General features: G+C 40.5%; 1 protein-coding gene across 6 annotated transcripts in view; it reads left to right on the top strand.

The window, feature by feature from the left end:
- The first annotated feature begins 1,242 nt into the window (after positions 1-1,242).
- Bbs4 (Bardet-Biedl syndrome 4) overlaps positions 1,243-15,230 on the top strand; it is a 34,085-nt gene continuing 20,097 nt past the window's right edge. Inside the window, exons 1-6 of one of the 6 annotated variants that reach the window (XM_031343677.1) lie at positions 1,243-1,336; positions 9,694-9,745; positions 11,087-11,166; positions 12,998-13,061; positions 13,925-14,036; positions 15,045-15,117. In XM_031343677.1, coding sequence (XP_031199537.1) covers positions 1,313-1,336; positions 9,694-9,745; positions 11,087-11,166; positions 12,998-13,061; positions 13,925-14,036; positions 15,045-15,117 — 405 coding nt within the window. In that variant the 5' untranslated portion in view covers positions 1,243-1,312. Of the gene's footprint in view, positions 1,359-1,484; positions 1,598-2,352; positions 2,439-5,236; positions 7,917-9,693; positions 9,746-11,086; positions 11,167-12,997; positions 13,062-13,924; positions 14,037-15,044; positions 15,118-15,230 lie in introns of those variants that run through there. The other 5 variants (XM_031343678.1, XM_031343674.1, XM_031343675.1 and 2 more) reach the window with 5 other exon arrangements.

The raw sequence follows: 15,230 nt of genomic DNA, 5'->3' as shown, positions 1-15,230 counted from the left end.
TTGCTCATAACTCTCTAGTGCCCTCCCACTGCTCTTCAAAGTAGACTCATATAGCCTTGGGAGGCCCACACCACCTCAGGGTCTTGGTACAGTTTCTTGCCTTAGAATTCTTCCCTAGTCAGCATGCTTCCTCAGCCTGTCTCCTCCAGCTAATAATGCCTTAGTTTTTAGATGTAATTTAAAATATCTCTTACTTAGAAAACGCTTTCCATGATAGTCTAGGTTGAAGCCCCTGGTTTCTTTATCTTGATGCTTATTTTACATTTCTCCTTCTTAGCAGTTACCACAATCTTGATGCTGTGTAGTATGTTTCATTAATTTATTACTGGCATAGAAAGTATGTCCATATAGAGTAAAATTAAAGTTCTAAACAGTCTACCTCTATTCTTTGTGTCCCTGCTATGCAGTTCTCTTCCTTATAGATAGCCACTTTTAGTATTTGAATATCCTCTTAGAAATATTTTCTAATAAAGAATTGTATACATAATCTTAGTTTTCCTTTCTTATTAACATAGACATTATATGCATTTCTTGCACATTGTCATTTTCTGATAATAGTATACCTTGGCAATTCTCTTAACATGTAAATAGTTGTCTCTTTTCAGATGCCACACAATATGAACTTATCATTTATTTGGTTTCTGTTGGGTATTTAGGTTGTTTTTCGGGTGTTGGTTTATTCCAAACAATGACATATCGGATACCTCTGTATGTAAAGCCATGTCTTACATCTATATGTATAGAATAAATTCCTATAATTGAAACAGTTGGGTTAAGGTTATGTGTATTTTTAATTTCGGTAGTTGTTCTACGCTGCTCTTACTGGAAGCTTGACCAATTTGTTTCCACTGGTGATGAAAGCATATTTTCCTCACAAATGTCAGTGAAAAATTTTGTTGCCAATGTAAGACGTAGACCAAATCTCTTGGAAACATCAGTTTGCATTATTTCTCTTTTTGGCAGTTTTATTTTCTTATGCTTAGGAGCTACCTGTATTTATTAAGTGACTGTTTCTTTATACACTTCGTTATCTAATATCTAACTGACACGCTATACGTTAAATTCGTCCAGCCCGGTGCGGAGCTATTTAAGCTCCGGCTGCGAGTCCCCTCACCCGTCCCTTCCGAGCTAAGCTGTCCATCTGTGGCTGAGACTCCTGGAACTTACCGACCTCACAGTCGCTGCCTTCCACTCGCAACCTAACTCTTTACTGGCTCAGGTTCCTCCTGCTTTCCCTGGCTACGACTTCCGGCTCAGCTGGTCGTCCGGGAAACGGTTGGCTTCCGGTCTCGAAGCGGTGGGCGGAGCCAAGATGGCTGAGGAAAAGCTTGGGATGGTAAGCGGAGAGATTCAAGGAGGTATCGTGGTGGTCTCAGGGCGGGGCGTCGGGACCGGGCGGGGCAGGGACCGGGTCGGGGCGGCGGGGCCTGGGTCGGGATGGCCCGGCCGCGGCGAACGCCGAGTAGTCCCTTCGGGAGGCGGCGCCCGGCTCAGCTCCCCGCCTGGCTGGGCGTTTGGGTGAATGCTAACCTGTGCAGCGCTTCGTCTGTTTTGGGACTGTCCTCTTCCTGGGCAGAAGAGAGTGCTTTTGGAAAAGGTGTTTTTCCTACTCTTAGGATTTGGGAGTGGTGGTGAGGTGTGTGTGTGTGTGGGGGGGGGGGGAGATACTGCACCTTCATTAGACAGTTTTTGATCTACCATAGATTGGTAGTTTAATAGGATGAAGCCTGGAAATTTTCAGCGCCCCTGCTCTCTCACTGTGACTGGCCTGTTTTTCCAGCTGCGATTAGATTTTGGAAAAGCTCTGTTTCAGAACTCAGCTGGTTTAAATTGTTAGTTAATTCTACAACAGCCTATGTGAATTCAGGCTGACTCAGCAGTAACTGACTTTTTGCATCACTCATGACCTTATTTGTTTGTGACAGTCTTGTATGTACATAGTATTTGCACTGTAGTTCATGCTGGCTATGGATTAACCTTAATACTCCACCTTTAATCCTCCAAATTCTGGGATTACAAGAGTGCGTCATCACTCCTAGCTACATTTTTTTTTTTTTTTATATATAATTGCATGTTTTTGAGGTCCAGTGTGATGATACTTCGGTACAAGTGTACTGTGTAAAATGGTCAAGTCAGGATCATTAGCATTTCCATCTCAGCATATAAACTGTTGCAAACAGTATCCCCTTACATAAGCATTTGTTTCTGTCTATTGGTATTTGGTTCCTATTATTGAATGTTTCTCTCCACCTTTTCCCTTTCTTAACTTTTGGCAACCTCTCCTTCTACTCTATATTCCCATGCAATCAACTTTCTTTGTTTGTTGTTGTTGTTTTAAGATGGGGCTTATTTGTGTATCCCTGACGTCCTAGAAACTAGCTTATGGACCAGGCTGGCCTCCAACTCAGAGATCTACCTGCTTCTACCTGGGATTAAAGGTGTGTGCCACCCTTTGAGATCAGCTTTTTTAGTTTTCACATAGGCTCGAGAACATGCTTTGGATTTCTCTGACAGGCATATTTTACTTAGCATATTTTTTCCACAGTATTACAGATTATACTTCATTCTTTTGTATGTCTAAATAATACATGCATACTACTGGGGTCCAGGAATCACCTGACAAACCACACAAACACGGAGAGTTTACTGAGCATATGCCCCAGGACTGGTTGGCCAGGGCCACGGTCCGGATTCGGGAACTGAACCATGATGCCAAGTTAAGATCTTACAGGGTTTTTAAGCCCCAAATCCATTATCATCTATGCCAAGTTATTTCACCAATAAGGATTTAGGGATAGGAGATTAACTTAGGAACATGTTTTGTTGTACATTTATCCTGCTTCCATTGGTTGGGGTATTCAAATGTGAAAGGAAACTTGCCTTGTCTAATATTCGTGTCCTAACTTGTCTACCAGGATGAGACTTGTCTAATATTCATGTGTTAACTTGCCAACCAGATGTCAGTTACCCATGTACATGTCTCTTTCTGCCAAGTAGGATGTCAGTTCCCAGGGAGGTCTTGGGAAGTTTTATTCCAATTAGTTTCTTATATTGGTGCAGGTGTCTCTCTTATGTTGGCGTCCAACTCAGGGGCAGCTTAAACACAGGTGCAGGAAGTGCTGTTGGGTGGCTGGTTCAGATCCAGGCTTATTGTAGGTAACTCTATAAAACAGTTCCATTAACTTTTTATTGTGTTTTTCAAGAGCACAGAACATAACAGAACGTGTAATCAACCTTGGCATTAGAAAGTTTCCTTAGAATAGCAGGGTAGCCAAGTAACTGTTCCTAGGCCTTAACATTTTACCTAGGCTTTGACAGTCCATCTAGGCCTTAGCATTTTACCTAGGCCTTAACACATACCACAGTTTATTTACCATCTTGTTATTTATCCATCTTTGGGCAACTCCATTGAATCTCTACTTTGATACTCGGAAGAATGCTGCAATAGATGAAGAACACAATATCTGATAGAATGAGTGTATTTTATTTTGATATATACTCAGTAGCTGGATAGCTGGATCATAGGGGTGTTTTGTTGTTTTGAGATAGGTCTTCTTATATAGCCCAGGCATCAAACTACAATTCTCTTGCCTCAGCACCAAGGTGCTGGAATCATAGGTATATGCCACTGGGCAAGGACTGATTATTCTATTTTTAGTTTTTTGACAGTAGTTGATTTTTGAGGAATATGTTTATAATTGTATTTAATTTCTGAGATATCCCAAATATGAAAACTTGTCCCTTACTTTACTGTTGGGTTTCAAACCCCGTCCTGAACTAATAGAATGATTTTAGTTTTTTATATTGTCTTTTGAAAAACACCTTGAAAAACAGACAAATTGGTTGCCTCTGATTGACAGTTTTCTAGTGCAGTGTTGTCTCTTGTAGGGCTCTCTTTTGTTTGCCATTTTATTTGCAGAGCGATGCCAGGAGAATACTCAGTACCGATAAGGCTTCTCAATGTATAAGCTAAAGGATAAGATAATCTGATGAATGTTACTAGTTTTAAGATATTGGCAGCACCATTGTTGTGGGTGTCCACCAGAGAAGATTGCTCAGACGCAGATTTAAGGCAGTAGAAAATCCATTAGCTGGTTGGCAGGCATCTACATTGGGTGTTCAGGATCCCAGTGTAGCCCTGAGTCTTTCTCAGGATGAGGTTTTAAGCACAAAAACCATATTTTGAATGGACATACTTCAGTTAACAAGAACAGTTAGCCAGAAGCAGAACTACAGAAGTCAAAAATAAGGTTAGCACATTTAGAGACTTTTCTAGAATTATGGACTTTGGATTAGGCCTTTGTTTTACTTTTGGCAGGTGACACTGTCAATACGCTGAGTTTTATGGCTTGAATGGTACTTTCATCAAGTACTATGTGTGTGTGTAGGTGCACATATGCTACAGCATGCATGTAGAGGTTAGAAGACATCTTTTAGAAATCAGTTCTCTATTTCCACTGTGATTTCCAGTGATTGAACTCAGAATGTCAGGCTTGTAAGGCAAAAGCTTTTACATGCAAGGCACATAGAACCAGTGGGTCCTTCTTTCTTTAAAAAGTATTTTATTGGGGGCTGGTGAGATGGCTCAGCGGTTAAGAGCACTGACTGCTCTTCTGAAGGTCCTGAGTTCAAATCCCAGCAACCACATGGTGGCTCACAACCACCCCAATGAGATCTGTCACCTTCTTGTGTCTAAAGACAGCTACAGTAATAATATAGTATATTATTATATATTACTATATAATATATAATACATATAATAATCTTTTTAAAAAAATTTTTAAAGTATTTATTTATTTATTTATTTATTTATTTATTTATTTATTGGTTTTTCGGGACAGGGTTTCTCTGTGTAGTCCTGGCTGTCCTGGAACTCATTCTGTAGACCAAGCTAGCCTCAAACTCTGCTTGCCAATGCCTCCCAAGTGCTAGGATTAAAGGCGTGTGCCACCACTGCCCAGCTTTATATTTTATTTATGTTTGTGTGTGCATGCTTGCACATGTGTGAAGTACACTAGAGGAGGTCAGAGGACAACCTACCATATGGATCCTGAGGATTGAACTCAAGTCATTAGACTTTGTGGCACGAACCTTTCTTTACCTTCTGAGCCATCTTTTTTTTTTTTTTTAAAGATTTGTTTATTTTATGTATATGAGTACACCGTAGCTGTCTTTACCAGAAGATGGCATCAGATCACATTGTATATGGCTGTGAGCCACCATGTGGTTGCTAGGAATTGAACTCAGGACCTTTGGAAGAGCAGTCAGTGCTCTTAATCACTGAGCCATCTCTCCAGCCCCCTTCTTACATTGCTGTAAGGATCAGTATACTGGGCATCAAACCCTGCCTTTCCGTGCCTAGTCCCTTAGTAATGTCTGTCCCTCTGTTGTCTTCCAGGGCCTTCAGCCCATGATAATCAACTGTTTCTAATGACTTGTCTGAGCCATTTTATCAGAGGCTTTGATTTTCCTTGTATTGCCTTGGTTATGCATCTTTTGGCTCAAGGAAGGATGGGTAGTGTCTTAGCTATGAACAGACACCATTACCAAGGCAACTTTTACAAAGGAAAACATTTAATTGGGCTGGCTGAAGCATGGAAGCATACAGGCTGGCATGACATTGAAGGTGAACCAAGAATTCTACATCTTGACCGGCAGGCAGCAGGAATGCCCCACACTGAATGTAGCTTGAACATAGGCGACCTCAAAGGTGGCCTCTACAGAGACACACCTTCTCCAACTAGGACATACCTACTCCAGTAAAGGCCACGCCTCCTAATAGTGCCATTCCCTATAGGCCAAGCATTCAAACATATGAATCTGTAGGGGCCATACCACAGGTAGTTACTCAATTCTTCTGATTGCATGCCACTTGGACTGATCAAATCTACTTCCATGTCTATAGTCTCAGAAGTTAGGCTATGAGAAGCTTTTCATTTTCTTCCCCTAGTCTAAGAGTTCAGATTCAGAACGGTCTCTGACTATCACAGTTTCCTATTCGGGGCCATTATTGAAGTCTCTGAATTCACACTGAATCATTGACTTTTCCCTTCCTCTGTCTTGAAGGTCAAACCGAGGGGCATCTTCTCACTTCTGTGTTCTTCCATACTCCAGTTCTTCCCATGGGTCCCAAGTAAGAGCTCTTCAGATCTGACTTGTATTCTTTCCACAGTTCTTCCCATGGGTCCCAAGTAAGAGCTCTTCAGATCTGACTTGTATTCTTTCCATTGTACCCTGTCAGCTGTAAGACACGGCAAGTAACATCTCCCCATCTCATTCTGCCCTTTTCTTGCTAGATCAGAGGCTGCTGCAGAGGACAGCACCTATGTCTTTTTCTTACATGGGCAGCAGGTTCTTTGGGGCTAGGCAGCTGAGCCTCAGTTGCATGTCTTATTGCCCACAGTAAAGTCTATGCAATAGCAGAAACAGCCTGTCCCATATTCACTACTTTCAAAGACTCCAATGTATGTTCTAGAACATCAGTGTTGGAGTTCTCTTCATATACACTTGATGGTCACCTTTTATCAAGGAAGCCTGCCACCCCATTTTCTGTACTGTGTATACTATACCCTATTCTGGGATTTCTCCCTTAGATGGCAAGCCTTGATCAGATGTCTTACCACCCACTGCAGAGTGCATGCAACTACCAGTATAGTAAGAAGGCACACTGTACCATACTGTATAGGGAAAGATAGCCATGTCAGGATTAGTCCTCCATCCTCAGATCAGCCTCAATTAACATGTCTCCTCATTTAGCATAGGACTATGCAAACTATTCCTCCTCACTAATCTTTGGTTCTGTTGGTTCCTATTTGGGTACCAGTTATATTATGTGACTTTTTTGGGAAAATATAAACATTTGTACACCCTAGGTAGGGCATTAAGAACAAACCAAAGATCATTTTCCCTAACTACTTCGGTGTATACTGAGTTTATGTGGGGTTACTTATGGGGCCATAGGTGACTTAAAGGCAGCTACATCACTGAAAACCCCGTAGGAGCATTGGTGATTGCTCTTCAAGCCTGCATTCCTGCACAGCTTTCAGTGAGTCCCACCAGACTGTCTCCACATCAGCTATTTACTACTTTCATGGCCTTGTGTGTCTGCATCTTGAAACTTTTAAGCTTCATGAATCTTACCTCCTTCCTTCTAAGCTTCATGAATCTTACCTCCTTCCTTCTTCCAGAAGGAAGTAGCCACACAGCATCTTTTTTCATCACTATTGAAATCATTTTAGAATGCAGACTTACATGAATACTTATTTCTGCATGATACAGGGTCATCAGAGACTTTACTACTCATTGCCATCTGTCTGTTTATTTCATTACTTTTAGTTATGTGCTTCTGTCTTGGCAATACCATGAGCTACACTTTTTTCTTTTTGTATTCTCATGCTGACAATACTTACATACTTTTACAAATTCATTTGCTCAGTTCACTCCTTCATTCCAATTGTTTTCTTGTTTCTTAATGTAATTTCTTTAGAAACTTAAGAGTCTATAAATTGATATTCTGAGTCTTCTACATGTGCCTACTATTACTATTATTATTGTTGTTGTTGTCATTTGTGGTGCTGGGAATTAAACTCGGGTCTCATACATGCTAAGTATGTACTGTACCACGGCATGTCACCCCAGTCCTTTAGAATTCCTTGTGCTAGGGCTGGATCTCAGTGGGAATTACTTAGTATGCAATTTCTTATTCTTCTTGCAGTACTTCTTTTTGTTATTGTTTCGTTTTTAATTTTTTACAAAAGATAACATGTATGTAGGTTTTATCTGAATATGTTTTAAGTGTACCGTTTGCATGCCTGATGCCCACAGAGGCCAGAAGAGGACACTGGATCCCCTGGAACTGGAACTTCAGACTGTTGTGAGCCACCACATGGATGACAGGAATTGAACGTGGGTCCTCTGTAAGATTACTCAGTACTCTTAACAGCCAAGCCATCTTCAGCTCCTGTTGTTTTGTTTTGTGAAACAGGGTTTGCCTGTGTATCAATCCTGGTGTATGTATGTCTGGTCAGCTTCAAACTGGATCTCATCCTCTCTCAGCCTCTTAAGTGATGGGCTTATAGGCATGCATTACCATGCTTCCCTTAAGGTATAGCTGAGTGTAGAGTTATTCAGGAACATACTGTTGTATATGTTGAAGAGGCAGAAGTTGGAGGATCATGAGTTTTAGGCCAGCGTGGGGTATACCCTTTAAAATTAAATTTTTTGTTTTGCAGCTGGAGAGATAGCTCAGTGGTTATAGTCATTTGATGCTCTTGCAGAGGACCACATTCCATTCTCAGCGCCCCATTCTTGGCTCACAACCATTTATGCCTCTAGTTGGAGGAGATCTGATGCCTCTTCTGACATCTGTGGGCATCAGGTATACACTTGGTGTACATACATGCAGGCAAAACATTCATATGTATAAAATAATAAATTTTTAAAACAGTTTACTTTATTGCTTCTGAAAAAGTTGCAACCAATATTCCCCAACCCCTATACATTAAGGCTTATAAATAGTCTTGTTGTTCTTGTTTTTGTTTTGAGACAGAGTCTCACTTGTATAGCACTGGCTGTCCTAGATAGATCAGGCTATTCTCCAACTCTGATATCCTCTTGGTTCTGCCTTCCTGAGTTCTAAGATTAATGGCATGTGCCACCATAACGGGCCCTTATTGTCATATATGATGTATAAAATTGGGGAACTGGTAAAAGAAAAATCCACTTAGAGATTTTCTAATAGGTTACAGCGTTAAGTTAGTACATTGTCTTCATATCCAGCATTTTCTTCAATTGCTCTGCACCTTATATTTTTTAGCCAGGGTGTTTCACTGCACCTGGAACTATTGATTTCTCTAGGCTGGTAATGGTGAGCTCCGGGGGGTCTGCTTGTCTCTTATTTCCCCAGTGTTGAGAGATTACACGCATGCTGTATTCAGCTTTTACTTGGTTACTGGAACTTGGGTCTTCATGCCTGTGCCACAGGTTCTTTACTGCCTGAACTGTCTACTTTCATTTTATCAATGGCTGGTGGTATGGCTTAGCAGAAAAAAGAGCTTGCTACCAAGATTGTTCGGTCCTCATGAGGAACCCACATTGCAGAAGGGGAGAAAAGATCCTTTTTTTTTTTTTTTTTTTATTTTGTTGGTTTTTCGAGACACGGTTTCTCTGTATATCTCTGGCTGTCCTGGAACTCACTCTGTAGACCAGGCTGGCCTCGAACTCAGAAATCCACCTTCCTCTGCCTTCCAAGTGCTGGGATTAAAGGCGTGCGCCACCACTGCCCGGCGAGAAAAAATTCTTGAATGATGTCCCCTCTGTACATATACATATGCATGTACCTACATATACAAATGTTAAAAAAATATTTTCCGATTTGGCTGCTAAGAAGTAGAACATTAAATATACTTTATGAGGTATTTAATAATTTGGTATATTAATATGAGTATATGTTGTATATTGTAATTTTTGTACATTATAAATAAACATATAATATGCATTATACACTATGGGCAAATTGGATAGCTAAAGAATAGTGTGGTATATAAGTCATATTTGGAATGCCTCTTTATATGTTTCTTCACGTTATGAGTTGAATACATAAATGGTGAGTTACTGATCCTTCTTGTTATGTGACTGTGCTTTCATTTAGCAATACATGGGCTGCTTTGACACGGGTGACCTCTTTCATTTCAGAAAACTCAGGTCCCTGCATCTATTGAATCTCAAAAACCCAGGCCAAGAAAAGGTCTGTATTTAATTTCATTTTATATATATGTATATACACATGTATGTGTTTGTGTGTGCCTGTCTGTTTACCAGAGCTTTGTAAAGTATGTTAGGAAAGCCAGTAATGGTCTAACTATTTTTTCTTTATTTTAAAGATTTATTCATTTTATGCATGTGAGTACACTGTCACTGTCTTCAGACACACAAGAAGAGGGCATTTGATCCCATTACAGATGGTTGTGAGCCACCATGTGGTTGCTGGGAATTGAACTCAAAACTTCTGGAAGAGCAGTCAGTGCTTTTAACTGCTGAGCCATCTCTCTAGCCTTCAAATTAGATTTTATTGGCCTGTAATGTGGTTTTTGGTGGTTATGTCAGTATTCACTAATTTCTCTTTGTGTTATAAACATTTCTTTCTTATACAAATCAGACCTCTACTAATTTTATGTAGCATTGCATTGACTATTTAAAATTTTTTGTCTTGAGGTAGGCCCTCACTTTGTGAGTTTCCTGAGGGAGACATGCCCTATTCATTTCTAAGATGAGCCTGAACTCATTGTGTAAGCCTAGGCTGTTAACTTGGGACACTTTCCATACTTGAGTTCCCAATTACTGGGATTATAGATGTTGCATGCTTGACTAGTGTGCGATTTTATAAAAATTCATACTTGGAAGCCTAGGGAAGACCTGGACTCTGAAGTGCTACATTTTTGGTATCATAGAAGTGATGTACTGTTGACTTTGAGGAACAAGAATCCTCCATGTGCTACCTGTAACATTTTAGGAGGACTGACTTTAGGTCATGACTATTATTGGAGGGTTTTCCAAGTATTTTGGATGGGATGTCCTCCTCCTCATCAGATATTAGAGAAATATCTGAATGTTGTTAACAAAAAGGCATTAGTTCTGCCATCCATAGAGCTGTTTGCTTTAATTGAATTGTTTTGTGGTATTAGGAATTAAACCTAAGACCATGCACATGCTAGTCAAGTGCTCTTAAGCTATATCTCCAGCTTCCTCTTTTACTTTTTTCAAAAGTTGTTGTTGGTTTTCTTTTTAATGTATGGGGGGGTGGGAATCTGCTGATCCAGATTCAATCCCTAGTACCCACATGGTGGAAGGAGAGAACCAACTTCTTCAAAATTGTCCTCTATGTATGCTATAGTACAAGTGTACCCACACATGTAGACCCACAAAATAAATAAAATTAAGAAAACAAGATATTCCCATACATTTCCAAACTCCATGAAGAATTGAATGCACTATTATAATTACTTGTGGTTGGTTTAGACATGAGGACTATGCTAAAGGAGAAAATTTAACACTTACTGTATTTGTTTTGCCAAAATATGTTCTCTAGCTCCAGACTTCCCTATTGTGGAGAAGCAGAACTGGCTGATCCATCTCCACTATATCCGGAAGGATTATGAAGCATGCAAGGTGAGAGACTGCAGCAGAGGGAGTGAGAGAGAGGCTGGCTGGCCCACACTGAGTGTCTGCAGCACCGTGGGGCAGTTAGTAGCTTCCTGCTTTAAACATCATTATTTTATTTTAAACAATAGCTTATCTCCCAACCTTGACTTTGATCTTGTCTCTTCAGTGTTTCTTTATAGCACATAGGACTAGGCTACTTCCTGCTTACTGTAGGGGTTTTTAGTATGCAGACACTCTGTCCTCTCTCTGTTCCTCTTATTTGCCTCAGCTCCTCTTCCACCCCTTGCCTACACAGTTTGAAGCTTTTCACTTTGGAAGCCTTTCTTAACTCTCTTGATACGGCTCCAGGTGCTGCCCTTTGAGCTATTGTACCTGGGCCTAGCCAGTCACAGCACAGAGCCCATGAGATTTGCTCCATACTGAGAACCACTAGCATCTGTCGTGGTGCTTAAAAGTTTTCTTATGTTTTGCTAGCATGCCTAGTTAGATTTTAAATGGGGGTTGAGAAAATTTTTCTGTCATAGACTAGATAGAAGTTTATTTTAAATTTAATTTTTTGAGATGAGGTTTTCCTCTGTATCTCTGGTTGACCTTGAACTTGCTAAGTAGACCAGGCCAAACTCACAAGAGATCCACCTGCCTCTGCCTTCTGAGTGTTGGGATGAAAGGTGTGTGCCTCCATGTTGGCTCAAGACAGTGGTATAGACTTTAGGGTTATGTACTTCTTATCTCATATTTGTTTTGTTTGGGTTTTTTGTTTGTTTCTTGGTTTGGTTTGGTTTGGTTTTTTTGGTGTTTTGAGACAGGGTTTCTCTGTGTAGCCTTGGCTGTCCTGGAACTCACTCTGTAGACCAGGCTGGCCTTGAATTCTGAAATCCACCTGCCTCTGCCTCCCAAGTGCTGGGATGTGTGCAACACCACAGCCCAGCCCTAAAAGTATTCTAAATGAGGGATGTACATACAAAAATACTCTGAGAGGGATTGATGAGATGGCTCAGAGGGTAAGAGCACTGACTGCTTTTCCAAAGGTCCTGAATTTAAATCCCAGCAATCACATGGTGGCTCACAACCATCCATTATGAGATCTGATGCCCTCTTCTGGTGCATCTGAATACAGCCACAGTGTACTTATTTATAATAATAAATTATTATAAATAAATCTTCGGACCTGAGCAAGTGGGGCTCACCAGATCAAGCAGAGGTCCTAAAAGTCAATTCCCAACAACCAGATAAAGGCTCACAACAATCTGTACAGCTACAGTGTGCTCATATACTTAAATGAATAAATCTTTTTTTTTTTTTTTTTTTTTGGTTTTTCGAGACAGGGTTTCTCTGTGTAGCCCTGGCTGTCCTGGAACTCACTCTGTAGACCAGGCTGGCCTTGAACTCAGAAATCCGCCTGCCTCTGCCTCCCAAGCGCTGGGATTAAAGGCGTGCGCCACCACCACCCAGCTATAAATAAATCTTTAATAAAAAAAAAAAAAAAAAAGGAAATATTCTGAGAGCCCCTAGGTTGCTAACCTTATTCTGAAATAAGTGATTGTAAGAGTTGAGATGATAATCCTAGCACTTGGGAGGCAGAGGCAGGTGGATTTCTTAGTTCGAGGCCAGCCTGGTCTACAGAATGAGTTCCAGGACAGCCATGGCTACACATAGAAACCCTGTCTCGAAAAACAAAACAAAAAAACAAACACACACAAAAAGAGTTGAGATAAAAACAAAAATTCAGATGAAACCACATTGTTAGTCTTTGTCTATGTCCTAGGTGTCTTATGTATGTCCCTTGTCTGCCTCTACTGCTGCTTAAATGACACTTAACCCTACTCTTCTCTTTTAGGCTGTGATCAAAGAACAGCTTCAGGAGACTCAGGGGCTATGTGAGTATGCTATCTATGTCCAAGGTAAGACATGTTTCCTTCCTTACTGGAAAAATATATTTAACCCAGGTTCTTGGAAAATCAAAAAAATCCAAACAATTTACGGAAGACTTAAATTCAAATGTCTCAGAAAAGTCTTGTTACTATCCTTTGAAATTTGAACGTAATTCTGTGTGTGTATTGTGTACACATCTGGAGGCCAGTGCTTGACATTGGGTAAACATTTTTTTAAATATATTTTTAAAAATATTTTACATGTATGTGTGTTTGCCTGGATGTATGTCTGTGCAACATGTATATGCCTGGTGTCTGTGGAGGCTAGTAGAGATCATTGGGTCCTCTGGAACTAGAATTAAAATTAGTTGTGAAGGGCTGGAGAGATGGCTCAGTAGTTAAGAGAATTGACTGTTCTTCCAGAGATCCTGAGTTCAATTCCCAGCACCCACATGATGGCTCACAAACCATCTGTAATGGGATCTGATGCCCTCTTCTGGTGTATGTAGACAGAGCACTCATGTACATAAAATAAAATAAAAAGTGGTTGTGAGCCACCATGTGGATACTGGGAATTGAACCCCAGTCCCCTACAACAGCAGTAAATTGAGCCACCTCTAGCCCTTCAGAATATCATTCTTATAAAGAATTTCTGTGATCTGTAAAAGACCTGTTATCTGGGTATAGATGCTGGAAGCAGAATGGGTAGGTCTAAGCTTACTACAGGCTTTCCCTTACTAACGCTTGGCTTGCTTCTACCCACTTAGTGATGACTGATTGGATTAAAGGCTTTCTCTGATATTGGCTGCTGCTCCTCCTCCTCCAGTTTTTCTGGTGCCAACCTCTACTTCTAAGAATATGGCTTATTTTCTGTATTTTCTATTACTTGGCAGCACTCATTTTCCGCCTGGAAGGGAATATCCAGGAATCCCTAGAACTGTTTCAGACATGTGCTGTTCTCAGCCCACAGTGTGCTGACAACCTCAAGCAGGTGGCCAGATCTTTGTGAGTACTGCAACAGTCACAGAACACCACATAAAATGCCACATAAAATTTTGGGGAGAGCTTGTTGCTCTAGGAGCCAGATGCTTGATATGTAGGACAATGAGTAATAAGTATAATGGGCTTCATCTTGAAGAGAATGGATTAATCTGGAAGTCAGCTAGTATTAAGGAACTCAGGACCTTCTAGTTGGATGAGAACAGTGTGTTAACCCATAATTCCTCTACAATCACATGGGCAAGTCATAGCTTGTTGTTCGGATAGTAGTTGGAATATTTGACATATAGTAAACGTGTGGTATTTTGAGGCTTCAGATGCCTAAGGAAATATTTCTAAAGTCTTCATAAACTTTTACACACACTAGTGTTCCATGCAGTGCTGTCTCCATGTTCCTCCCCACACTGCCTTTCTTACTGGCATCATTTTCATGTAGAACTCAGTTCTCTTTAAATTCATGATCAAGGAAAGAGATGTGGGTTCAGGAGGAAAAGGATATGCCCTGACTGGGTGAAGTTGGGAAATGATGGTGCCTCATGCTTCATGGCATATCGTTTGACCTTTTGTTGTTTTTGTCTACTTTTATGAAACATTACAGATAGTAGTTACAGAAGAATGCCACCAACATTAGTGTGTGATGACAGTATGCCTTAGAACAACACTGACACAAGCCCTGCCTCAAGAGCTTCTGCTTTGGGGGTTCACTGGTGCCCCTTGCCTTTCCCATATAACCAGTTCAACTTTTTGGGAAAAGCTTGTATAATTTCTATTCTAGAATATATGTAAAATGTGAATTTGTAGAGTTAATCCTACAGGAGTTTAGGCTAGCTGGGTGTGGCAGTGCACACCTGTAACCCTAGTACTTGGAGCTAGAGGCATGAGGATCAGTTCAAAGTAATCTTTGGATACACAGAGAAATTGGAGGCTAGTCTGAGTTACATAAGACCTGCCTCAAAAACAAACCAAAAATAAGGATTTGAGGAAGTAGTAATTATAGAAAATGTATCTTCACAGATTTCTTCTGGGAAAACATAAAGCTGCCACTGAAGTATATAATGAAGCAGCTAAGCTTAACCAGAAAGATTGGGTAAGTAAGACATCATTTCTTTCTTATCAAATAGCTTTTCTTTTTTTTTTTTCTTTTTTTTTCTCGAGAGAGAGTTTCTCTGTGTAACCCTGGCTGTCCTGGAACTCACTCTG

This window comes from Mastomys coucha, unplaced genomic scaffold (genome assembly GCF_008632895.1).
Source record: "Mastomys coucha isolate ucsf_1 unplaced genomic scaffold, UCSF_Mcou_1 pScaffold23, whole genome shotgun sequence".
NCBI lineage: Eukaryota > Metazoa > Chordata > Mammalia > Rodentia > Muridae > Mastomys > Mastomys coucha.
This window is presented reverse-complemented; position numbering and strand designations above follow the sequence as displayed.